The 24,202-nt window shown below is 50.7% G+C and overlaps 2 protein-coding genes across 3 annotated transcripts; both read left to right on the plus strand.

The window, feature by feature from the left end:
- Positions 1 to 2,464: 2,464 nt before the first annotated feature.
- Positions 2,465 to 11,974, plus strand: dusp3a (dual specificity phosphatase 3a). The gene is made up of 3 exons (XM_029135537.3): positions 2,465 to 2,809; positions 6,636 to 6,868; positions 8,606 to 11,974. The coding sequence occupies exons 1-3, from the start codon at positions 2,616 to 2,618 to the stop codon at positions 8,833 to 8,835; spliced, it is 657 nt and encodes a 218-aa protein (XP_028991370.1). The 5' UTR covers positions 2,465 to 2,615; the 3' UTR covers positions 8,836 to 11,974.
- A 1,830-nt stretch (positions 11,975 to 13,804) lies between these two features.
- sost (sclerostin) lies at positions 13,805 to 22,330 on the plus strand. Of its 2 annotated transcripts, none has more exons than XM_041068365.2 (2): positions 13,805 to 14,266; positions 20,670 to 22,330. In XM_041068365.2, the coding sequence occupies exons 1-2, from the start codon at positions 14,182 to 14,184 to the stop codon at positions 21,074 to 21,076; spliced, it is 492 nt and encodes a 163-aa protein (XP_040924299.1). In that variant the 5' UTR covers positions 13,805 to 14,181; the 3' UTR covers positions 21,077 to 22,330. The 2 variants fall into 2 exon arrangements, with proteins under 2 accessions (XP_040924299.1, XP_028991356.1); XM_029135523.3 differs by lacking the exon at positions 13,805 to 14,266 and adding an exon at positions 16,876 to 18,584.
- Positions 22,331 to 24,202: the final 1,872 nt, after the last annotated feature.

The raw sequence follows: 24,202 nt of genomic DNA on the forward strand, positions 1-24,202 counted from the left end.
ATCAAGGTGGGAGCTCCGGCAGATGGTGAAATCCATCACACTGCACAACGGCTGTCTCCTGCCTCCTATAGAAAGCCCTATTGTTATGTTCCCTCTACAATAAGACAAATACGCCGCCGCTGACTGATTACAGCGGCTTCTGGCTGCTGCTGGACTGAGCTGTGGTCACTGTGGATAAAAGAGGCTCAGATTGATTGAGACGCGCTGAGTGTGGATGTAAAGAGTTGAGGGCTAATGGCCGCCACACGCAGATATGCATTACAATAGAGAGGCAGCTGTATGTGATGGAGTACAGCACACCGAGAGGCCATCTGGAGAATCCAGCTAGGAGGCATTTTACACTTTCATGCTCTGTTGACTGTTTTTAAAACCTGAAGCTCCTGAATGTTGCTTCAAATCCACTAACAACCACCACATAACAAGCTTCTGTTAAACCAGTGACACCGCCGCTCCATTCTCAAAGTGCAGATACTGACTGGGAAGTATCTTTAGGTCTTTAGTCACTGCACCAGCCCTTGACTTGACAACAGAAAAGCATCTGCACAAGCAGAGATTCCCCCTCAAAAATAGCTGCTTAATATGCAAACAAAATCATTTTCTGAGCCAGAGCTGCTTTGAGCCCCCCGGGAAAAACAATGATTGCATTCAGGTCGCTCCCTGCACAGATTTTCTAAATGACAGAGAAAGGAAATAAAACGTCAACATGCTACCGATGCCCCATATTATGCAGTGACGCTACTGAAGTAAACCGTGCATTTGAATCTTACTCTTAAATAAATCTACACATGCAGACGACGTTCAGCTCATCAGCCACTTGGAGAATCCTCGCAGGGTTTTCATAATGAGCTCAAAAAGCCAATCGAGTCAGAGGAGGATCTGATTTGACTCCGCGGCCTGTCGCCGGGAGCTGATTTGCAGGAGGTCTCAGGTGGTCCTCATCTGATTAACTGGTCATGCAGCACCACGACACAGGAGCAGAGAAGGGAAATGCTGCTAAATCAATGCCGACTTGACTTGTAGCGGACAGATGGGGCCTGAGGTGACCCCAACTCTGAATCCACTCTGCATTTAAATGTCCCGCTGTTCCTAAAGTGCCCACTGCTGCCACTTAATGGGCAATAAACTGGCTCCATTCGATTAAAATGCATATGTGAAGGCTATAAATTCAGTAAAAAAACACTGTAGCTCTAATATGAGGAGGGGCCTGTTGTATTGTTTAGCTTCGTAGCTAAACAACAAAAAAGTGTTTCCCAGCTGGAGCCCAGAGAATAAACTCAACTTTAGCTTCATTAATATTGCAGGAGCTCCGCATTTCATATAAAAGCTTCAGCCACCACTGTAAAACCACCTGATGGTTGTGATGTCGCAGCTCACTGGTCTGTGTTGTATTGCGTGTCGGCCCGTGTTACAACACACAGGTACAGTACACAGAGGGGAGTGTTCAGCAGGGAGCTTTAACTCCGTTCCACGAAATGCATCGTCTCCATGGCGTTGCACTGCATCTACCCACGTTGCCACGGAAACACGCAGAACGATGACTGGCATGAGGCTTTGAGTGAAGTGGGTCAAGAGCATCCGAGTCAGCTAACTCCGTATTTATTTGTCTCGGTGGGACCCGGGCCAGAATCCGTGAGAAGACACAATTAGGGCTAAAGAAGTGAACAGCGTTCAGCTCCTGAACTAAAATGCTCGTTAGCGTGATGCATGACTTTACAGTGTGCATCAGTGGAACTGTTGAGGAGGAAAACACACCCTGACTGTGACTGAAAAGTTACTGATTCAGATCCTTGTGGTCGACGAATGGACGCACGGCTCCATCTTGTGGTTGTATTATGTTAGTGCTGTGCAGGTTGTTCGTCCTTATCACTATATGGAATGAGTTTGGTTTGATTGATAACAATATACAATATATACTGTGTTTAATATTGTTTTTATTCAATAACATGCATCAATGGCGCCTGTTCCTCATTCTTCCTAAAACAGTCACCAGCAAAGTCATTAGTGATCAACATATACAGTATACAGGGTTTCTTGATCACTTGGCTCGTCCGTGTCACTGGTGTTTTTTCTGGTGTTTGATCTACGTCTTCAAACTAACAGTGTCTACGTTTAAGATGTGAAGGCACCACACTGTCCCCTGTTGATGTTGTGCATCCTCTCAGGGGTGTGTGACTGCGCGTCTGCTGGGGATAGTGGCGAGCTTCAGGTAAGCGAAAGAACGAACAGACCAGAAGTTGTCAAGTGGTGCCTTCAAAATAAAAGCCACCAGAAAAAAATGAACTGAGTTGACTGTGCGTGAAAATTTGAGATACAACTTTTCCACAAGCGTTATCTCCACTCTACTGCATAGACTGGAGAACATAAAGCTACAAAGAAAATCTAACCAGAAATAGACCAGCGTGGGACCTGATTGATTTACTTTGAAATCTTTACCGGAAGTACTTTCGACCTCCCGTAAACTTGACGGAGTCGCTAAAAGCCTCGTCAGACACCTTGTGGAGCAGAAGACTGCGAGCGCACGACGCGTGCGAGGTGAAATGCGGCCGGATAATGGCACGAGCCTGTCGCGTGCGTCTCGGGCTGTAGTGTAACATCGGTGTGGCACGAGAGGCGCCATGAAGAAGCACCTGAGCCCCACGAAGCAGCAGCAGCAGCCGCCGCCGCCGCCGCCGCCGCCTCACGTCCCGGCTCCCGCGTGCGAGATGACGGTCCAGAGGCTCAACGAGCTGCTGTCCGACGGCAGCGGCTTCTACAGCCTCCCGACGCAGCACTTCAACGAGGTGTTTCCCAGGATCTACGTCGGCAACGCGTGAGTCATTCATCGTGTGTGTGTGTGTGTGTGTGTGTGTGTGTGTGTGTGTGTGTGTGTGTGTGTGTGTGTGTGTGTGTGTGTGTGTGTGTGCGCGCGCGACGACAGGTAGGACCCCCCCCCGCGTCCCCGTCCGCCAGACGCGACGCGGCGCGCGCCAACGGGGCTCCGTCCCGGTGTCCGCCGTCACCGGGCGACGCGACCGCCTGTTGTTGTCGACAGGTGAGGATCGTAATACTAATAATAACGGTTCGTGGGAATGATCCAGTCCAGTGTCTAGTTACAGTTACAGACTGATCCCGACGTGCAGGACGACACAAAGAGCTCATTCCTCCGTCACTAACGTGCACGTCTCCATCCAGCCGCTCCCATCTCCCTCCAGGCGGCCGCGGCCGTTTCACCCAGTCTGGAAAACGACGTGTCACATACACAGACGGCGCCTCCGTCCGTCACTACTGCCATTATTCAACCGCCGGGATAAACACGACTGCAGTCGCGGCGCCGCTTTTCTATAAAACACTCACACTAATTGGTTTATTGACGGTCAGTGCATCAGTTCGAATATTTCTGGGTTGCCAGGTTGTGCAAAAATCCTCCTTAATCACTGCATTTTTTTGGTCGCGTTTGCAACTGCAGCCTCGAATTGAACCTTGTTTATCGAATTGCTGCTTTGTGCAAACAGCCAAGCACCTTGTTACACCAGCTGTGTTACACCGACGTTCATGGCTGTAAGCCTGGTGACCTGTTCTAACTACTGTGTTTATTTACAACTCGTTTAACAAGTGCCAACCGGGCGCATGCATCTGTTCATAGATTCTTCCAGTAAAGCCAGTTGTCCTGTACAAACGTGTGCAGATTTGATTGACTAAGCCAAAAACGAATATCTGAATATCGAATGTCCATCCTTATTGAATGTGGGCTCCGCCTGCAGATGTTCTGTATGTCCCCAGTAACTAATATGTGTAATAAAATCATCCTGGTTGGACAAATGTAATTGTAATATTAATTCTGTGATTTATTATCATCATACATGTATTGTCTGATTACATTGTTAACTAATGGCTTGATCATTATATTATATAGTATAGTATCAATAATGCCATTTAATTTACAGGACAGATTAACAGCTGGTAGATGAATTTGTTCTGATCCTCTGACACCAAAATTAACTCAAGATCGCAAACCATGCGATGCTGTGATATTTTGAGGTGCAGGGTTTTTCCCGTGGTCACGGGATTGAAAACGTAGAGACGCGTATTGTCTGCGCGCCGCCCGTCATTTGGCTCCGGCCGCTGCCAGCAGAGGACACTGAGCAGGATGAAATACAAGCACATTACTGTACCTCAGTGCTACAACAGAATCAATGTGAATGTGCCAGTCTGGAGCGGCCAAGTCTCCACGGCGCTGGCAGCGCTCTCCATCACATCACACAGAGCAGTGGGACTCAGGCTCTAAGGCGCTCCCAGCTTTGTGATTCATTGTGAGGAAGAGCTTCAGAAGCCTGATCTGCAGACTGTGTTTATGATTGTCTCTGGACTATTTCACTATTCTATCATTACACCCCCAAATAAAGTTCAAAGGTCGCTGGCATCAGAGCGAGCTGGCATCGCTTCTGTTACAGGTCAACGACTGCGATTAGAAAACGAGTCGTCCTTGAAAATATTCATTAACACTTGCTCGTCATCGCGTCCCCACAGAATCGGGCTAATTAACCGTTTTTAGGCAGTTCTGCAGCAGAAATCACATTTTCAGGTCATGACACAGTTAAATAGAACAAGAGCGCTTCAGTTTTAAAACTAGGATATTGTCACATGGATGTTTTGGGACACAACACCTGTAGCTCAAAACGGGTCCAAGCATTTTCTAACTCGGACTCATTAAACCGTGTGGAACCAGATATTTGCTGTAAGTTCCATCCTCCACCTGTGGATGAAATCACTTGATTTACCTGGTGGCGTTGTTTTGAACGGCTGTATAGACTGAAACCACAGCTTTGCTCGTGTCCCTTCTGATCCCGAGTCTGCAGCTACATCGCAGAATGGTTGTAATGTTAGATTAAGGCTGCGCTCATTGATCTATTGTACTGCTCCACATAAAGCACGAGGCCGGATGGCTGCCGGTCCCTAAGTCGATTATGAATGTGCAAGACATTGTGTTCGGATCAGTTGTAGTCAGCACTCTGAGCGGGCGTAAGGTGTGGCGCTCCACTTTAACCAACGCTGGGGCTCCTCGTCAAGCTGCTCTTTAATAATGCATGCGGTGGGACTGCAGAGCCCAGGGCGAGGAGGCCGGGACGAGCCAGGTGAAGGGGAGGAGAACCACTGGTTCTGCCTCCGCATTGTGTTGCATGCACAGCAAATGTGCACGTGCATTTATTTATCTGAGCGCAAAAGCTTGCGTTCAATCTAAATATGCACAGACAAAGGCAGAGAATGGGAATGTGTTGCTGGCACTCGGGCGGATGAGTTCCTCCTCCTCTTATGGCCGTGGAGTGAAACGGAGGCGGTGTTTTATCGGTTCCTGCAGCAGCCGCGTCTCCGGGGACCGGCGTCCAGGGTCCCCGGCCTCGCCTCAACAGCCTCATATTGACTTTAAGCAGATAGAGCCGTAAAAGCTGACAGCGCTGTCAGGAAGCAGCGTTTAGCTGGAAAATACGATCCCCGGCTCCAAACGGGAGTAAAACCGATACGGACGAGATGCTTTTAGCTTTTATGCAATTTCAGATGATGTTCGTTGTGTTTGTACTATTGTTAGGATGCGGTCTCGTCCCGTCTTCCCCTTCTGCAGCACAGGGCACGACATCGCGACCCCGTTCGCCTCATTAGTGAAACGAAACGCTCTATAAACTCCAAGTGAGCATATACAAAAGAGGTGTTTTATAGGGAATCGATGAACAGTTGCTTTGGCCACGCTGGACCGGACGGGGCCTGTGGCTCGGAGCATTTATCCCTTTATGGTCCAGCTCAATGGGCTGCGCTGTGCTTCTTCAAGACGGGGTTTGTTGGAGCAGAAGGGAAGCGGAGAGAGGGTTGGTGGCTGATGGAGATGAAGCTGGGGATGAAGACATGAATTCAGTTTTAATTATGTCGTGCCAAATCACAACAAAGTTACCTGAAGGCACTTTACAAGGTTCAAGACCTTACACCACTAAACCCAACCAATCCCACATACAGCGAACCTCTACATGTAATTAATTACAATTTGACAGCAACAGTGGAGGAAACAGTCCCAGCAGAACCAGGCTGGATGTGGGCGACCGTCTGCCTTGAGTGGACAGACAGAGGAGGGCATTTTCCACCTGCTTTAGTTATTTCAGACGTGATGTCCTATACACAGCTGTTTGTTTGCTTGCACAGCTTGTTGTTCCTGACGACCAAAGGTCAGGACGCGTTGAACGCTCCACGGAGGTCGTTTGACCGCGCGCGTTTGAGAAACTGCACCCGGCTTCGTCCCAATGGAGCCGACCGAGCGGAGCAGCCTTTAAAGTCGACATGCGTTGGGTTTCTACGCGTCCGCGGCCGATCCTGGATTTGGCGGCAGCGCAAGAGACTGAGTGTTCAGTTCCTGTGAAGCTGCAACCCACACTGTCAAAATATCACTTTAAAATAAATGGTGCTGACACACTCTGTTCCTGACAAAAAGTACGTGTCAGGTGCGAGCGCCGCTGCTGTTATTAGTCTCTTATGTCTTGTTCTGCTGCAGTGTCCTCATCGTTTGGGCTTTTATCACTTTGTCAGCAGAGGGACTTTAAGTTTTCACTACTCCACAAACTTTTTTATTTTATTGCAAGTCGTGCTCTAATCCCGGATCTGCTCTCTGGGCGCAGGTTCGTCGCCCAGAACACCATGCGCCTGCAGAAGCTCGGGGTGACGCACGTGCTGAACGTGGCGGAGGGAACGTCCTTCATGCACGTCAACACCAGCGCCGAGTTCTACGCCGGCACGGGCATCGCGTACCACGGCATCCAGGCCAACGACACGGAGCAGTTCAACCTCAGTGCCTTCTTCGAGGAGGGGGCTGACTTCATCGACAAGGCCCTCGCACACAACAATGGCAAAGGTGGGTCTGGTCCAGATGTTCATTCACTCCACGGATGAAACGCAGTCGTAGCGCTGCAGCTCGGATCTAGGAGGTTGCGTGTTTTCGCCTAAAAGCCCCTCGGCGCCTCAGAGGATCAAAGAGCAACACGCTGCCTCGTCACTTCAGCGGCTCCAGCTTGAAGGTGAATTTGTTCCTGCGTTGGCACACGACAACAAGCTCCTGCTTGTTGCTTGTCAAACGAAGGGCACGAGGTTTGACGCGGCTTTAATGAACCAGATAAACCTGACGCGCTCCTCCAAATTCCTCCATCGGACGACGTCCCTGAACGCAGCATGCTCCTGTTAGCACCTGTAGCTCGCATCCCAATGATATGAAGACAAAGAAAATGAAACACATCCCTGAAAAATTGAAGAAACAATCAATCCCTGCAGCCCCCACTCCCCCCACCCCCCACCAATAAACTCTCCTACAGTAGCTCTCCAAACCCTGCAATTTAGTCCATTTATCACCCAGATGAGGGATGCGTTTAATTAGTGTGCTGAACCCTGTATTTCACGGCATGGATTTATTGTCAGCCCTGACACCGAAAAGCATCTTAACTCTCGGGCAGTTTGGCAAAAGGCACCAACACTGTGGTAAATCAGGCGCAGGCAGCTTCTGTAACAACGGACGATGGGAGGGGAGGAGCCGCCGCCTGGTGTCGCTCCACATGCACCATTATCTGTGACATTTGGGACCGAAAGGTCACACGTCCAGGGTGTTTAATGAGGAGCTGCATCGATGCAGCTGTGCTGCGTCTGCTAGACGTCACAGCTGCTGTGAGATAGTGGCCATGTTAGAGGCCGCAGAGACACCAAGGCTCCTTCTGTGCACTTAAATGTGGAAGCCAGAACGTTTTAGTTGACAATGATGCATGAAAGGAAGAGGAACGCCTGAGGTGCAGATGTCACGTCCAACAAAAGGATACAGGAGAGAGGGTCCGCAGCCGACAGGCTGATCGGGTACTGGAGGCGTAGTTTAACTGAGAGCGGAGATTAGAAGATGATCCTACGCCGAGAGGGACACGGAGACGGGTCCGGTTTCAAATAAAGTGCAGAGTCTGCAGATTCGACCCGAGACCAAGTGAAGGTTGCCAAGTGAAATCCCTCGTGGGGTCTCCGCTTCCCTGTGATGAAGTTGTACGTTCTTTATATATATTTATAGAAACACAAACAACAGAAGACGAGAAGCTGTGGGGAAAAAGCCTGAAGAGCCCAGCGAGCGCCGTGCCGCTGTGGAGGTCGAGGGCGCGGGGAAGACGAGCGCCTTTGCCAAGTCTGCAGCGGAGGTCGGGTCCTGGATTTGCATCTGCTGGCGCAGAATCTGCTTCGCTCGGCAGCTCCGGCCGCAGCATGTGTTCCCCAAACGCCCTCGGCCTCTTCTGTTTCCTTTTCTTTAATTTGTTTTCCCTTTCTTCTCCTCCTCGTTTCTGAACCACAGTCTCCGGATAAACCCCGACGTTCCCACACTTTGCTCCTGACATTTACCGATCGTTCACGGTTCAGCGAGAGTGGAATAAAAGCAAATATGGGTTTTATTCACACGTCCGTACGTTCTCCTTGGAAGGTTTAGGCCACAGGCTGCTGGAGCCATGCGTTAAAATAACATCAGTAATATTTAAAATCTGACTGGGTTTCATTGACTTGTATGTACAGTATATGTGCGTTGGAAGCTGCACCGCCTCTCATCCCATTGTTCTGCGTCTCCGTCCTCCAGGGAAGGTGTACGTGCACTGCAGAGAGGGCTACAGCCGCTCCCCCACCATGGTGGTGGCCTACCTCATGCTGCGCCACAGAATGGACGCCCGGCTGGCGGTGGCCACCGTGCGGCACAAGAGGGAGATCGGCCCCAACGACGGCTTCCTCCGCCAGCTGTGCCAACTGAACGAGAGGCTGGCGAAGGAGGGCAGGCTGAACGGGGAGGTGGGCAAACTGAAGGGCAAATGAAGCCCCGCCCCCGTCTCCGCCCGTCAGGCCGCCTCTCAGACGGCCCCGACCAGCAGCACGCGACGCCCCCGGGGTGTGAGGGAACTCATTCCTGCATTTCCCTGCACACACTTCACCCACACACGCCCGTTCCTTTCCCATCGTCGGTCCCGCTCGTCGCCTCCATCTTAAAACATTCCTTCAATTCCCACAACTCGACGGGGCCGAAAACGTGATTCTGTGATTTCTGAAATCGGCCCGAATCGTCGCAGGTCCATCGTTCCGGATTATAGCACAATCATTCCATAGTTTTCCACTGCCGGGAATGTCAGTGATGCCTCCGCCAGCAGGAGCGATCCACAAATTCCAGACAAACCCCGAAATATTGGTATCCATGCGAACGGATGGAGTAAAATTCCCAAACATTCCACAAAAACAGATTTGTTTGCGCAGGCAACACTTAAAATGATTTATGTCCTACTTAGGTATCGAACAAATAAATGCACAAACACTCCAATGCACCAAAACGCAACATGCACGGAGCCTCCTATTCAACACATGCCTACACGAGGGGTGCACACACTCCTGATGCGTTGCCTGAAGATCGGCATCGCCAAGAAATTAGCGTTAAAAGTCCCAGCAGACGAGCGTTCACGCCCTGGGTTCTGAACGCGCCCGAGCAGCGCCGGCGCCAGATGCACCGGTTCCTCCGCGCCCCCGCTCGCTCCAGACGCGGGATGTCGCCCGTCTGCTGCCCGAGAGTCGTCCACTGCCAAAGGCCTGACACAGCATCCGACGCCACCGCTCCATCAGCGCTTTGAGTTGCACATGAGTCACTGGTCAGTGTGTCATAGGTTCTGGACCAGCCTGGCTGTATGCACACGCAGGGTCCAACCACCGAGCCTCTCATCCCTTGTCTGTACAAAAGCATTGCGATATATGTCAATACCCAATCAGATATATACTGTAGAATGTAATCACATCTAGCTGACGTATCCAGGCTCTAGTTACACACACACACACACACACACACACATCTATGTATATATTTAACGTATTTAATTCTGGGCATAATACTGTAGAGTAGACCTGGCGCCAGCGTTTTTAAAACCTGGCGCTGGTTTTGAAGTGTTTGAGACATTTGGAGCCGTGTGAGGTTTGTACACATGCGAGAGGAGTCTGAGGTTCCAGCGTCTCACTAGAAACTGTCTCACATCATCGTTTATCCCTCCTTTAATATATCTGTATACATATGACTATATACATGAATACTGTATATACATATTTACGTGTTGACATATATGAATGTCTGAGCAATGTGTCTATAACGTGTAGGTATCGTCCGTATGTCTTATATATCATGTTCTTATCGTATATCTCCAATAACGCCTTCATTTCTCGGCTTCGCGGTTCTTTACGACGCATGTGCATTAATATTCACGTATGATGCACATGTCGATGTTCTGGGTAATTGTGATGTTTCTTATCACAATTGAGCAAAAGCTGACGGGTTCCTCCGGGCTCAGCTGCGACGCTGAGGCATGAGGTCATCGTGTTTATTTTCTTCTCATTTTTGCAGGTGGCAGCATATGATGCATGCGGATCATTCCATTCGGATGTTTCGCACTAATTCCCACGTATAACTTAGTGCACGTGTCCAAATCCGTCCTCGTGAGCCCTAAACAATGCTGAAAGGCATCTAGCAGTTCTCAGTGTGGCAGAGCCACCTGCTGCACCTCTGCTCCCCCTCAGCTTCATAATACGCTCAGATCGTGCCAAGTGACCTGCTGTGCGTCCTACAGAGGCCTTTTGTGATTGTTGTCGCCATGGAAACGAACGATGTTCATCACTGTTTAGATTTGGTAGTCACTGAAGTTGTTCCAGGACGAGGGTTTAGATACTTCATAGCATTAACTGCCTGCACCCACTGTACCTGCCCACGGGTCGAATCGAGCCACGACAGCTGGAGTAGAAGTTTTCTGTCCACGGAACCTGCTGCTAAACGTCTGCAGCAGCTCCTCCGCTTCCCTGCATGCATCAGTAACAGATAAACACTGCCACCTGCTGTTCAACAATCCAACAATTCCTTGACTAATCGTCAAATACTTTGTGATTTTGAGTCTATTGTCTAGTCCCTGATACTGACATCACATTCATTTCTATGAAACCCTGTAACCTGATCAGTCAACTTTGTTGTGGTTTTTGTTTAACAAAGTGCCAGCATCAATTGTGGGTTCTACTCAGATACGTTGTGTATTATCCAGAATGTCTAACGTGAAATGCCATTAATGTATAGTGTTATATATATATATATATATATATATATATATATATATATATATATATATATATATATATATATATATATATATATATATATATATATATATATATATATATATATATATATATATATATATAACCCGAGTGGCTACTCGGTCGTTACGCTGCATCTAACGAGCAAGTAGAGCTGTTTCATATTGGATCTGAAGTGTTTTTCCAAATTACTCAAAGTAATACTTGCTTTATGTTTTCTGTTGTGAGGTAACTTCACTAATTTTCTCCACCAATAATAAAAGGGTCTTTCGTGGATAGATGGAAATGTTCCTGTGGGCTGAGTCAAAGAACGGCGGGTGATTCACTCACAGGGCTTCTCTTAGTCACCAGTCGGGTCATTCATAGTGTTGTTGCAGAAAAGCACATGAAAATGATTTGCTAATATCTTTGGGTGATGTTTTGCTCAGTAGAAAAAACTGTGTGGAAACTTAGTTTGGCTCGTGTGAAGTAGGAGCAGACTCCTCCACACAGTGCACCTCTTCTGTCTCACTTATGCTTTGCTGTTCATGCCCAGATGTCGCGGCGTTCAATGAGCTGCTGATCGTCATATCTGTACATATTTTAATGCCACTGACTCGACGAATGCATCGCCACAGTAAGGACACAGCACCCACCCGAAGCCTTACGGGAAAGACCGGTTCCTTGCGTACGTTTTCAGTTCCAGTCTGTCACTTCACGCCACATGAAGGGACGGCGGCTCCCTGACCGGACGAGGCATCGATGAAGTGCACTTGATTTAAATTGCGACGTTATTTTTCTTACCTTGGAGATGCCCCTTCTTTCTTATGTTTAAGAAATAAATGGCTGAGGTATTAACATCTTATCTCGAGTGGCCTGTTACTGCATGTTCCCATCAGAACAAGAGCTCAGACATGTTTGAAGTAAAGGGCACAACATTGACACCTGGTGTTTCTTCAATTAGCATTAACATGACACAATCAGGGAAGCAGGACACAGTTTGGGCTTTAGTCAAATAAAAAATGAGTATCTGAATCTCAAAGCTTTTAAATGATCTTTAATTAATTCTGAAAATTAAAGTTAAATAAAAACCGTATGAAACAGGAACTCCTCATAATCAGCTCTGTAGCTTAATAATTACAGACAATGGGATTTACCATTTATAAGCTAACAGCTAGGACGTCGCTGCTCAGTGTCGCCACCAGGTGGAGCCAAACCTCTTCTCTGACGCGAGGAGGCTCCACGTGTGGGAACGAGACGACACGGAGAGCGAGGGAAGGTCTCCCAGGTCCAGTTTCCAAGTGTTGATGCAAATGCTACGTTCTGTTTCACAAGAGCGAGCGGCACACCTGGGATGGAGCCGTCACACAGCGTGACGTCCTGCAGGGTTACCGCGAGGGCTCCGAGCAAATGGAGCTCCTCATCCTACCTTTTGCTCCGGACCTTTCTCTTTACGGTTCTTTGCACAGCAATTATTGCGGAGCAGCTGCGCGCTCCCTCCGGGGCCCCCCGGCAAACCAGGGACCTCCCTCCTCTGGCTGGATTCAATATCAGTCCGAGTTGAGAATTTCAATCAGCGGAACAGCTGATTAATTATGGCTCCTCGCTTTCAAAACAAACAGATCTGCGCCGAAAAGGCCCCGCGTGTTAATTTGCCTCCATCCACCGGTGCAGGGTGAATGACGGAGGCACGTGCCAGCTCCAGCATCCACCTGGGACACAGCGGAACCGCGGAGGCACGGGGCAGGTTATGGGTCCCCTGTGCGGCTCGTGGAACGGAATCCTGGACGCTTGTTCCTCAAACGCCGCGTGATGAAGTGCCATTTATTCCAGCAATGCGGGGCGGCGGAGCCAAAGCCGGAACCGGCGCAGTCACGTTGAATGGTGACGCTTTAAGTGGCGATTCAGGGGGGAGACGTTTAAACGGCACTGCTTTTCGACTAGGAGTGGATTAACGTGGGATGGAAACGCTTTAGAGGATGAAGGGCCTCAGCCACTCGTCATGTTTGAATAAAGTGGCTGGACGCTTGTGTTTGATACTTGTTTATGAGGGAAACGAGCCTTTGGTGACAAACAGAATTAGGACATGTTTGGTTTTCGCGAACCTGCGTTTTCTCCTGTGATCTCGCTGTAGTTTCTGGCCTTTGAAACCGTTTATTGCCCGTTGACTCATGTTCCCGCCTCCCTCCGGGCCCTGGAGGTGGATTTTTAAACGTCCACACGGTCGGTTGCGTTTCCCTTTTCTTCTCTCCCGCACACGTGTTTGGGTTCATCAACCTATCTTTAAATGCAGTTGCCCTCAATTCTCCACGGCTCCTCGTTCGACTTTCATCTCGCTCCTCGCTTTTTAATGGCTTTATCAAATAGAAAGCACATGACGCTGTCCTGATGTGCCACTCTCCCACCCAGAGGTCGAGGAGGATGGAATCAGCGGGGCGACGGGGGAGCGGCGCACATCTGCGCACATCTGCGCCGCAGCGCTAATTATTAGGAAATATTGAGAACAAGGAGAAAGGGAAGAAGGGCTTTGGAGCCGAGGAAGCCTCAGATCTTCTTCCAAGCGCGTGGGCCCGCGGTGCTGTTGCGCGTGCGCGCACCCGGGAGCGTTCACGCGTCCATCCCAGCAGCAGATACGAAGACAACGCCGTAATAAACCCGCATAAACAAACGGCGACAGTTCGCTCGATTTGCGGCCACAAAGACGCAAACACTTAACAGGAACGCGGCGTCCAGAAACGGTGGAATCCTCCATCCAGAACAGGCTGCGGTCGCGAGGGGACAGTTAACAGTCGTGGAAAGTAGTCGGTGACGTCGCTGCAGCTCTTTTATCTGCTTTGATTGTTCGCCAGACGCGGAGAAGTGACGCGTCCGCCTCAGCAACGCAAACAGTCGCTGCCCGCTCGCTTACAGGAAGCGGCTCTGATTGATGCTCGGGTTTAATGGGCTCCACGTGGGCCGCTCACTCAATTAGCGTCACCTGCTGCGTGTTAGCGCCACGCTGCAGCACTTCATTTAATGTAGCGCCAGTTCACAACAAAGACCTGGACGACAAAAACATGCAAATATCTGAGGATGGAGGAAGAGAGACGACAGCAGCAACCGAGAAAGGAAGGAGCAGAAAGACGGAAAGTGCCTGCATTCAAGCGAATGTATTCAAGTTAGGTGACTCTTCATACTGTGTGTTTTCTATTTAAAAAAGTGCATAACGTACTGAATATGGCTCATATTCAGCATTAGGCTTCTGGCTCCAGAGACGTTGTGTCATGTACTAAGAATACGTGTGGTTCCAGTTTGAAAGGATGCAGCGTTTGCGCACAGAGCGACGCTCGGACTGTGAGGAAGCTGCACAGTGGGTGGTCCTGGACCCGACAACAAGCTGCAGCCCCTCGTCCTGCTCGAATCAGCCTGGATTATGGCCACGTGCCAGTTAGCTTGTTTTATTAATCCTATAAAATGAAATAACCCAATCAGCAGACAGAGCTGGTGCTGCTTGTCTCCAGCTGCCGCCTGTTGGTGCTTTCATGCCTAATTGGCACACCTTGCAAAGCATTCTGGGAGATCTGACGCTCAGAGGTAACACGATAAGCGCGGCCCGGAGCGGCACCAGCTTTCTCATTCACCACCTACATATATCACAGCTCGCTTATGCTGATATTTTTATAAGCCGGGCTTTGGTGAGAGCTTTTTTTTTCTCACCAGCCGTCACTTGGCACCTGATAGCGCGGCTCTGAAAAAGCTGTAATGTTTAATAAAACACAAACACATGACGGCGCACGTCACCGACGCCCTGGGCTCTGGATTAGATGGAAGAAAATCTAACTATTGACATTTACAGATTACAGGAATAGCTCCAGTTTGATTCCATGGCTGCATCAGAGTGGAGGGGGATTCATTTCAAAGTGCAGCAACACACGGATCAGAGGCCTGAAGCCACGAGCTGCTTCCTCAGACGCGCAGCAGCAGCAGCTCATGCACTCTGCATGTGCACGGGTGTGTTTGTTTGTCTCGGCGTCCAGTGTTTACGCTTCGCGCTTCCAGCTCAGATGCGACAGATCCGCTGGACCGGCGCTCATCTGGGCGCCAGCGCGAGGCCAGAGGTCCTTTCTCCCTGGTTCCAGGCTCCACGGTTCAGATGGAGGAGGAGCTGCAGCCCCTGAGGACCTGAGGAGGTGGGAGAGCCTTCATTCAGGCCCACATGCAGCGTCCACGCCCACTGGGCCTGTGTGGGTTCCTCCAACAACAAGTGTAGCATCCGTCCATCCCTCCTTGAACCTCCTTCACCTTCTGTCCTCCTCGTACCCGCTCCTCGTACCGGCGCCGCAGCGCTCGTACCGGTCCCAGCCGACGGCCCGCGCTGCTAAAAGCGGACAGCGCCGGTGCCTTGTTTGTGTTGTTGTGTTCCTCTCCCCGCTAAGAATAGCGGCTGCGGCCCGCGCGGTTCCGGCTGCAGCCAGACGGGTTCCCACAGTCCCCGCTCGAGGGCCGCGAGGCCGCTCCGCCGGGCGGACCTTCTATTCTGACGGGCCTCTGAAGAGCCCAAGGCAAACAATAGATATGGCTGCAGCCTGATTTATAACAGCCAGCGGTAAATCTTGTGTTTTCCCCGCGCGGAGGCCACATAAAAGATGAGAGTGGAGGCAGGAGCGCGCTCGGGGCCCTGGGGCTTAGCGTGTCTGGACGCGGGCTCGCCCCGCAGAACCCGCTCACCTCGCTGTGACCTCCCGCTGCACCTCCACTTAGAAACAAGGGCACGCTTTACAATAGGAGCGGGTCGAGTCTCTGCTGAGTCTCGTGCACGAGTCGCGGCTGCGGATGCATTCGTTAAAACGGGCGGACGTGATGGATGCGCCGCTCGTGCTCCTCGACCCAGCGTTGTTCCGTCACAAGTGATGTGTTCTCGTGTCGACGAAGCCTCGTTCGAGGGGAACGCTCCTCAGTCGGTTCTGCGGAATGAAAGAACCGCCCGCGTTCTGCCGCCGCAGTGGAACGTTGGGCTATTTGTCACTGATCCACATCTGAGGAGCACATGCGGCCGGTTCTGAATACGCGCTTCATGCGTTACAGCGTGTTTCGCACTGTTTTTCTAGTCCACAGGGCACAAATGTACAGAGCGAGGCTTTAGTTGAAATGCGCTCGAGACTGAAAGTTGTAATAAGGATCACATGCAGGTTGAGAGGGATCTTTGGGTTTTATGAGGCAAAGAAGCGACTGAGTGATAGAAGATAAAAGCCAGTTGACTGTGTCAACAGTTACTTAGTGTAAAATGAACCTTTTGTTCCTATAAAACTCAATTTCTATTAACTCAACAAAGTTTAAGACGTCATCGGCCCATTGTGTGTGTGTGTGTGTGTGTGTGTGTGTGTGTGTGTGTGTGCGCGTGTGTGTGCGCGTGCGCGTGCGCGCGTGCGTGCGTGCGTGCGCGTGCGTGCGTGTGCGTGCGTGCGTGTGCGCGTGCGCGTGTGCGTGCGCGCGACGCCCAGAACTGAGCCGGGTTCTGCTGGTTCCGTGTGTAAAAGCGAGTGTATTGCTCTAATTGCCGGACTGATGCCGAGTTTTGAATAATTCATGGCCCTGAACAGAGTTCACGTTCCTTGCGTTGTACAGTGACCTTCCAGACTTCAAACCGCTGAACATGAGCACAAGGAGCTGCAACCATTTGTTTATGGACTGTTTTTCCCCATTTCCATAAAAACTCTGCTCCACCATCTTCTGCGTCGCTGGAGGCTTTCTCGCAATCTGGTGAGCATCTGATTGTTATTTGGGCTTCATTGTACTGTTATCATGATAAAAAAACACTGGGCCGGGGCCCAAAGGCTCCATAAAGAAACCCAGAGAGGCTTAAATGGAGCCTGTGACTGACATCCGTCGCGATGTCGGCGAGAGGGCTGTAATCAGAGCTGGCTTCATGCAGACAGAGGGACCGTCCGCCGTTGACGAAAAGAATCTGGCACCAGCTCCGCGCTGGAGGGTTACACACAATAGGAGGACACAGCCGTCTATTCTAGTTGCTTTACAAAGTCTTGGCGCGTGACACGAGAACCGCGCTCCGCATCGGAGGACGCGTACGTGCCACGGCTCCATCAGCCAAACCCAGCGCCTGCCTCCGAAATGCTCCTCCACCTCCACCGATTGATGCTATTGAAGATTCTGGTGATATTATCGTTTTTTTTTACTCCTTCACCGTTTTCAAATGTGATGGATGAGCAGTCGGCCACAGCTGAAAATCCTGATTTGAGGCTTGTAAAAAAACGCCATGGACCCTGGGAGTGTACGTGTATGATTATGGAAGCATCCCTGTGCCTCAAATGAGTGGGTACGACATGTCAACGCCGTGATACCGACCAAGATTGTTCCCATCCACATGTCTGGCTCCGTTTTTTTTTTTTTTTTTTTATTCGCGTCCCTGCGTTCGTCAGCGATGCCTCCGCGTGCCCTGCACCAGAGGTCACGTCCACGTTAATGAGCTCTAATCCCATCATCTTGTTCTCCCTCAAGAGGGCAGTGTTTGAGTGAAAGAGTCTGCATCTGTCAGCACTCTTCAAATCACTGGGATGTGAACGGTGCCAGGACTTTGGATACATGCAGCCCTGCGTGCTATAATTTCTAATTTAAACCAGATTCGGAGATATGGAATATTGTTTTCCCTCTTGTTGCTGTAGAACAGCGTACAGGAGGATTTCTCACAACAAAAACACGAATAAATCAATTAGGACATGGAGAGAACGAGGCGCAGCTGTTATCTTTAGAGCTGAACATCCCATTAGTCTGGATGTTCCTGTCCGGGGCCGTAAAATGTGAGCTCTGAATGATTAAGCCTGTGATTCATAATGCAGCAGTCCAAATAAATCACCTTGAACACGCCCGAATGCTTTTGACGCACGTAATGCTGCGGAAATCATTACGGGGGCGAAGACGCGTTTGTGTTCTTATCTCCAACAGCAACAGCCGCGCAGAGACTTGCGCTGTTTGCCTCCTCTCTTCATCTCCACCCAGGTTCATGTCACCGTCCTCCTCATCCCTTCCCACCTCGCCGCATCCCCCGTTTCTCAATGAACGCTGCGCCCAGGTCCGACCCCTCCCACTGCGTGGAAGCCTTTTAATTGTCAGCCTCGACGAGACCTCGCGCCGGCTCAAATACCGTGGAACTGAGAGACTTGTCCAAGCGGGCACCTCCTCACTCCGCGTCTCTCTCGTCCTGCGCGCGCGCGTTATCCGCTTCATTCGAACGACGAGGATGCAGGTGTCCCTGGCGCTCGTCGTCTCCAGCCTGGCGCTGCTGCTGCTCCAGGGGTGCTGCACCGCCGCGAAGGCTTGGAGGGTGTTGAAGAACGACGCCACGGAGGTTTTACCGGAGTACACGGAGAACGCGCGCCCGGAGGCGACGCACGCGTCCGGCGCACGGAATAGCAGCAACGGCAACTCCATGAATAACAGGGCGAAAGTTGGCGGACGGACGCCGAACACGGTCTCTTACAGTAAGTTCACTTTAAGATCCTGCTTTAGATCCTTTGAAAACAATTTGACAAATTGGGTGCGTGGAAATAACGTGATAACAGCAGTTTTTTTCATTTCATTATAAAGACTGTGCGTAAAAATGAATAACCATAATTATCAGACCTAGATTAAATAATAACCTTGACAATTTACGCATTTATAAAAATATTGTAACCTGAAATTGCATTTATCACCATGTAGACACAATATTCTTAATGTCGCATTATTATTTGTATTAGTCGTGCGTTGATCCCACAAATTTAAATAAAACGCACAATATAATGCTCCGTAATTTTAAGTTTTTTTTTTTTTTTTTTTAATGTGGTCAAAAGTTTGATTTAAATTGTTGTTTGGTCACAGAGAGGCTTGATTTCTGAGGTTAGAGCAGCCTTTCAAATTAAAATCCCGCAGTCATTTTCTAGCGGTTCCCTCATTGGGACCCGGAGGTGAGGGCGAGAGCGGCGCGCGCAGCCGCTCTCGTGGTTTCTTCCTCTGCTCAATTTGAAGTGGGGCATTCAGAGCGAGATAAGAGCTTCTTCACGTTGTCTTCCAGGTTATTTCCTTCTCTCTTTATACTATTAGTCAGGCTCTACTTACACCATAACTATTTGATTGCAGCAACATGGCTCCCACAGTTTGGGGATGTCTTCTGGGGCTTTCCGTAAATTGCTTTTTAAATGCAACACTGCCTTTGACAATGGTTCCCACCTGTGGCGGAGGATAAGCTCACGCTCGTGTGCAGCCGTGTACCGCCTCGGTTTTGGCTTCGTTTAATCATTGAGGCTCAAATTGGAGATCAGAGGAGAAGATGAGTGATTACATTACAACAACAAATGCTCACGGGGGGATTTGTCCAGTCAGACTCCGTTAGTGTGACTGATTCTGTCTGCTGACGACATTAACGCCTCCAAAATCGCACGCTGGTGCCGAATCCGCACCTTGAACCAGATCGTTCTTGGGATGTGAAATGCATGTGGGGTCAGAGCGGGGCTCCGAGCACCGCCCTCCAGCCGTCGCCCAGGCCCGACTCTCGCCCCAGGAGAGACCCGTTCACTGGTCCGGCGTGCGACCCGCTCCTTTTTGTTCCAGGCTTCTCTCATTAGTCATGTTTGTTCAGGCTGACGGACGAGAGGACAGGAAATGTCAGCGATTCAACCACACTGACACTAGACCAACAAGACAACCTGATTCTTTTCGGGATGCAGCAGATCAGGTTGTGGTGGAGAGAAAAAGGAGGAAGTCCCTTCACATAAATCCTTTGTTCAGCCCTTCTTTGCAGAGAAAGCCACAGAGGAAAACGGATCCCTCTCTGAGTGTATCATTTCTTAACCAGCAGTTCCTTCGACCCCCCCCCCCCCCCCGGCACACGGCTTGTAAAAAAACAAACACGAGACAGTAACTCATGCATGCGACTGTTAAAACCTGCAGCTCATATACAGGATTACAGGCTAAGTGTTTTGTCAAATCAGTCTGGCTCATGCCCAGCGTCCTCTGCAGTGTACAGTTGCTGTGTTGCCTCAAAATAAGCAGACAGCTATTTACTCTTCCATCACCACATATATTTCCTGAGCGCCGAAGCTGTTTGCCAACTTCTTTCCTCCAGCCCAAACCTCCATTAGGTTTGATTGAGCTGTTTAATGGCCCTCTGGTCTGGATTTGCTATCAGCTGATTGTTGCCAGCTGGATTTCTTTTGTCAGGCCCCGTCATCAGCTAATGATCTGACCATGAATCACATTTAGAAACCTGATTTTATCTCATTGGCTTAAACGTTTAAATGCATAAATTGTTCAAATGTTCGAGTGTGTTTCTTGGGCTGCGCCGCTGTCACAAATCAAGCGCTTCTGGTTGACCTGGTGGATGAACGCTTACAGCCAGTATCGGGCCGGCACCTCCAGTCTGGCTTATGGCTCTTTATCCACATTACTGATAAATAAGTCATGTGAGCTCGTTCTAGAATAAGACACAGCTGCGGCTCTCAAGCCGTTAACCTGCAAAATGTCCGCTTCAAAGTGTTTGCTTTGGGCCCCGGCCACGAGAGTAACTGATATCCTGCTCTTGAACCCAGGTGCCTCGGAGATGAGCTGCAGGGAGCTGCGTTCCACCCGCTACATCACGGACGGGTCCTGCCGCAGTGCCAAACCCGTGAAGGAGCTGGTGTGTTCGGGCCAGTGCATGCCGGCGCACCTCATGCCCAACTCCATCGGCCGCGGCAAGTGGTGGCGGAGCGGCGCCACGGACTACCGCTGCATCGCCGCGCACTTTCGGACGCGCCGGGTCCAGCTGCAGTGTCCGAGCGGCACCGCCCGGACTTACAAGATCCGCGTGGTCACCGCCTGCAAGTGCAAGCGCTTCAGGCCCCACCACAACCAGTCTGTGGCCAAAGAGGTCCCGAAGGCGCAGCGCAACAAGAAGCGCAGTCGGCCTCAGGATCGGAACAAGAACAGCACGCCGGTGATGGGCAACGCGTACTGACCGGCAGCAGCAACAGGGACAGAGACCACGCACAGTCACACACACGCCACACACACACCAACATGTCTCCTCCGAACCGGGAGGAGATGCAAGAGAATTCAAGAGAGCGAACCCATAAGCTAGTGCTGGGCTGGGAGCGAGCGCAGCATCGTTGCATGACAAATTAGCTGGTCGGCGCAGAGGACGTCGGATCATAGTCGTATCCGATCGCCCCACTCGTTGCGCTCGGCTCTGTCTTCCACTCGCGCAGATTTCTTTAAAGCATAGCGAGACCTCCCCGAGGCTCGGCGCTCATCTGTACAAACATCCAGCGGCTCCGTTCGGAGCTGAGGCGCGTTTCCGCTCCAAAGTGGCTCTCATCCATCTCCGTCTGGAGTCGGTGGCAGCTGTGGGGCTCCGGCGGCGGGATGTTGACAGGTCTGCAGAGCGCGCGGCCTCTGACGGCCTCAGGCTGCAGCGCCGCTCCACAGCCAGGCAGAGAAGGTCCACGTGGCCGTGGGCTTTCCTGTGACGCCTCAATTACTAAATGAGATTTGAGTCATAAGAAGCTATTTCCTCCAGCTACTTCCTGTTTGCTGGAGTCACCCAGCATGTGTGAGGGAGGCATCAGGAAACCGCATGGTCGTCCAGCACTCACTAGATTCCTTTTAGCCACGGGCCGAAAGCCAGCGATTAACCCTCGGCAGCCGAGCTCCATCCGCCGTGTGCGAGTTCCCAGACACCTCCAGTCCTTCGCTGCCGTTCCTTAAATAGCTCAAACAGGAAAGACAGCAGCGAGACAATAATTCAGTTTTTATCATCGTGCTGACGGGTGACATCCGGCAGGAAGTGGAAGGGGCAGTGCCCAGTCTTGGGCGCAGCTGACTCCACCGCAAGTGTCCACGTTTCCATACAGCATCGGGCTGTTTCCGCCTCATGAACCCGGGTTTGCTTCATTTCTGACTCCTCTGCCTGACGTAATGACTGGGACAGGCTCTGTCTGAGCGGAGGGACGCACGCGGGCCACGTTCACCTGTGTGGGGCTCACCTTAAGGGGATGATGGAGGGAAGCGGGGGGGGGGGCATTTTCCACTCACAAAGAAGGACCGTTGAAAAGAAAGAACTGCATATTTATTTTTATTTCCACATTTAAATTATTTATGCAACTTTTGTAGTAAATGATAGCCATTATTGTCATATAGTGTGATAGAGACTTTGGAAATGAAATACTGTACAGTACATTAATAAAGTAAAGACGGATATATTTGAAACAAACTGGCCTATTGGTTATCATTCATGCTCTACAGATTTGTTGTATTTGATCTCATATTCTGCTTTTCAGTGCTGAATGGGTTCATGCGACGGTGCGTTCACTACATGTTACGCTTGTGTTGTGTCTGGTGGCTTTGTGAAATAAATTCAAGCTATTAGGACAACGGCGTTTGAGGTTTGTCTCCGTTTGTCTGCACAGATTTGCAGAAGAAGACAAGTCTTCGCCCTTGAGGTTTCCGCTGAGCCGCAACAACAACATTTCTTTGTTTATGCGCCATAGCCATCGTTTCAAGTCACTTCTCTCTGCTCCTCCGCCCTGACGGCTTCAAGCCTGATGAACTGTGAGCCTGAATGGCCTGAAGCCGTTCCTCGGATCAGTGAGACGAGTTTGTTAGCGTTTCCTGCAGGTTTGAGTTTGAGTTAGTGGGACAAGCGTGTTGCTGTAGGGCCCAGCCAGTGTATACACTGGTCTACTGGGGCCGCTGGGACTGGGAGCTCGCCTGTCGTCGTACCAGTGCAGAACAGTAGGTATTCGATTTCATCGTCCGTAATCATTAGGTCATTTTTAAAGTCCTGTTTTCCAAGAGCGAGACGGAACGTGCCAAACACACTCAGGCAACAGCATAAAACCAGGTCCCGAGAAACGAGCGCGCTCTAAATAAACCAAAGCTGACACGGCATCTGCCCCGTGTTACAGCGTCCACACACCGCAAACTACAAGTGACCCGCGCAGACCTGGCGACGCGGCCGTGATCGATTCCCCGCAAACGCAGCGAGTCGACCGCAGTTTGTTCAGGCCCCAATTTAAGCGTCAGTGCAGCTTGGAAACCAGGTGCAGCGGTCCCTGAAGGCCCCGCTCTGCTACATGTGTCGGAAACAGGATTCAATTAGGTGCACGCAATGGCAAGAGTTCACAAACGGACCCCGGGTCCAGTCGGAGCCGCTGGAAGGAATATTTATAGAACCGACACACTGAGCACCATCAATAAGCACTGCCTCCGACCCGGACGCAGTCCTGCTCCCAGAATCAGCTCCTCCGAACGGCACGTTGACCCCGGGGAGCAGCCACTGTGGACGCTCACTGATGTTCTGCCAGACGCGGAGGAGACGGTGGAAACGAACACATGCACATCATCTGCAAACAAAGACACGCTCGGCTGCTGCGGGTTGTTGCCAGCGGTTTCCGGTCTCCACAAACAAGCAGGCAGCAGTGGAAACTGACTGGAGGTGACACTCGTAGCATGTGGAGAGCTCGGCCTCCATGCCAACGACTAACCCCTGTGAAAATATTTAAAGTGTTGTGTTTCTGGGCAGCTGCCTGTGCAGTCCAATTGTTTAACAATGCGGCAAACCGTCCAAGACGATTACGGAGATGGAACATATTGACTCCGTGCAAGAACACGAATCAGCGCGACCTTGCGTAGCGATTACATGGACCCGCAGCGCTTTCACCTCCCAGCCTCCGACTCAAACGCTTCCAGGAGCGGATATCGTTGCCCCGGTCGAACACATGTGGACAATGACGGATGTACTCGGAGACGCATGTTTGTGCTTCGTCAACCACTCCCTTATCAGGTCCGGAGCACTAATAGCTTAAAGCAAATGGAAACCAGGAGTGACGTCTGGCCGCCTTCAGGACGGAGGAATGTTCAAAGCCCAAGTTCAGCTGACTTTGTGTTCCTACAAACAACAGAGGCTTTGGGAGGCGGATTGTGTTTCCTGTGAGTTGAGGGTGGAACGGGAGAAGTTGGGGTCAGAACGGAGGCATCCAGATGCCACTGGACTGATCGAATCAGCTCCTTCTGCTCTGACCCGTGACTCCCATGAATCTCTCTCGCAGTTTTGGTAGCAGGCGACGTGTTTCCAGGGGTGGAC

The sequence above is a fragment of the Betta splendens genome, chromosome 19, assembly GCF_900634795.4.
Source record: "Betta splendens chromosome 19, fBetSpl5.4, whole genome shotgun sequence".
In the NCBI taxonomy this organism is placed as follows: domain Eukaryota; kingdom Metazoa; phylum Chordata; class Actinopteri; order Anabantiformes; family Osphronemidae; genus Betta; species Betta splendens.

What these genes read in the sequence shown, in the direction of transcription:
- dusp3a (XM_029135537.3), top strand. Translation starts at nt 2,616, where the DNA reads ATGAAGAAGCACCTGAGCCCCACGAAGCAGCAGCAGCAGCCGCCGCCG. An exon ending in AGGATCTACGTCGGCAACGC is followed by an intron (nt 2,810 to 6,635) that starts GTGAGTCATTCA and finishes CTCTGGGCGCAG; the next exon opens with GTTCGTCGCCCAGAACACCA. An exon ending in CGCACACAACAATGGCAAAG is followed by an intron (nt 6,869 to 8,605) that starts GTGGGTCTGGTC and finishes TCCGTCCTCCAG; the next exon opens with GGAAGGTGTACGTGCACTGC.
- sost (XM_029135523.3), top strand. Translation starts at nt 17,915, where the DNA reads ATGATTAAGCCTGTGATTCATAATGCAGCAGTCCAAATAAATCACCTT. An exon ending in GCCGAACACGGTCTCTTACA is followed by an intron (nt 18,585 to 20,669) that starts GTAAGTTCACTT and finishes TCTTGAACCCAG; the next exon opens with GTGCCTCGGAGATGAGCTGC.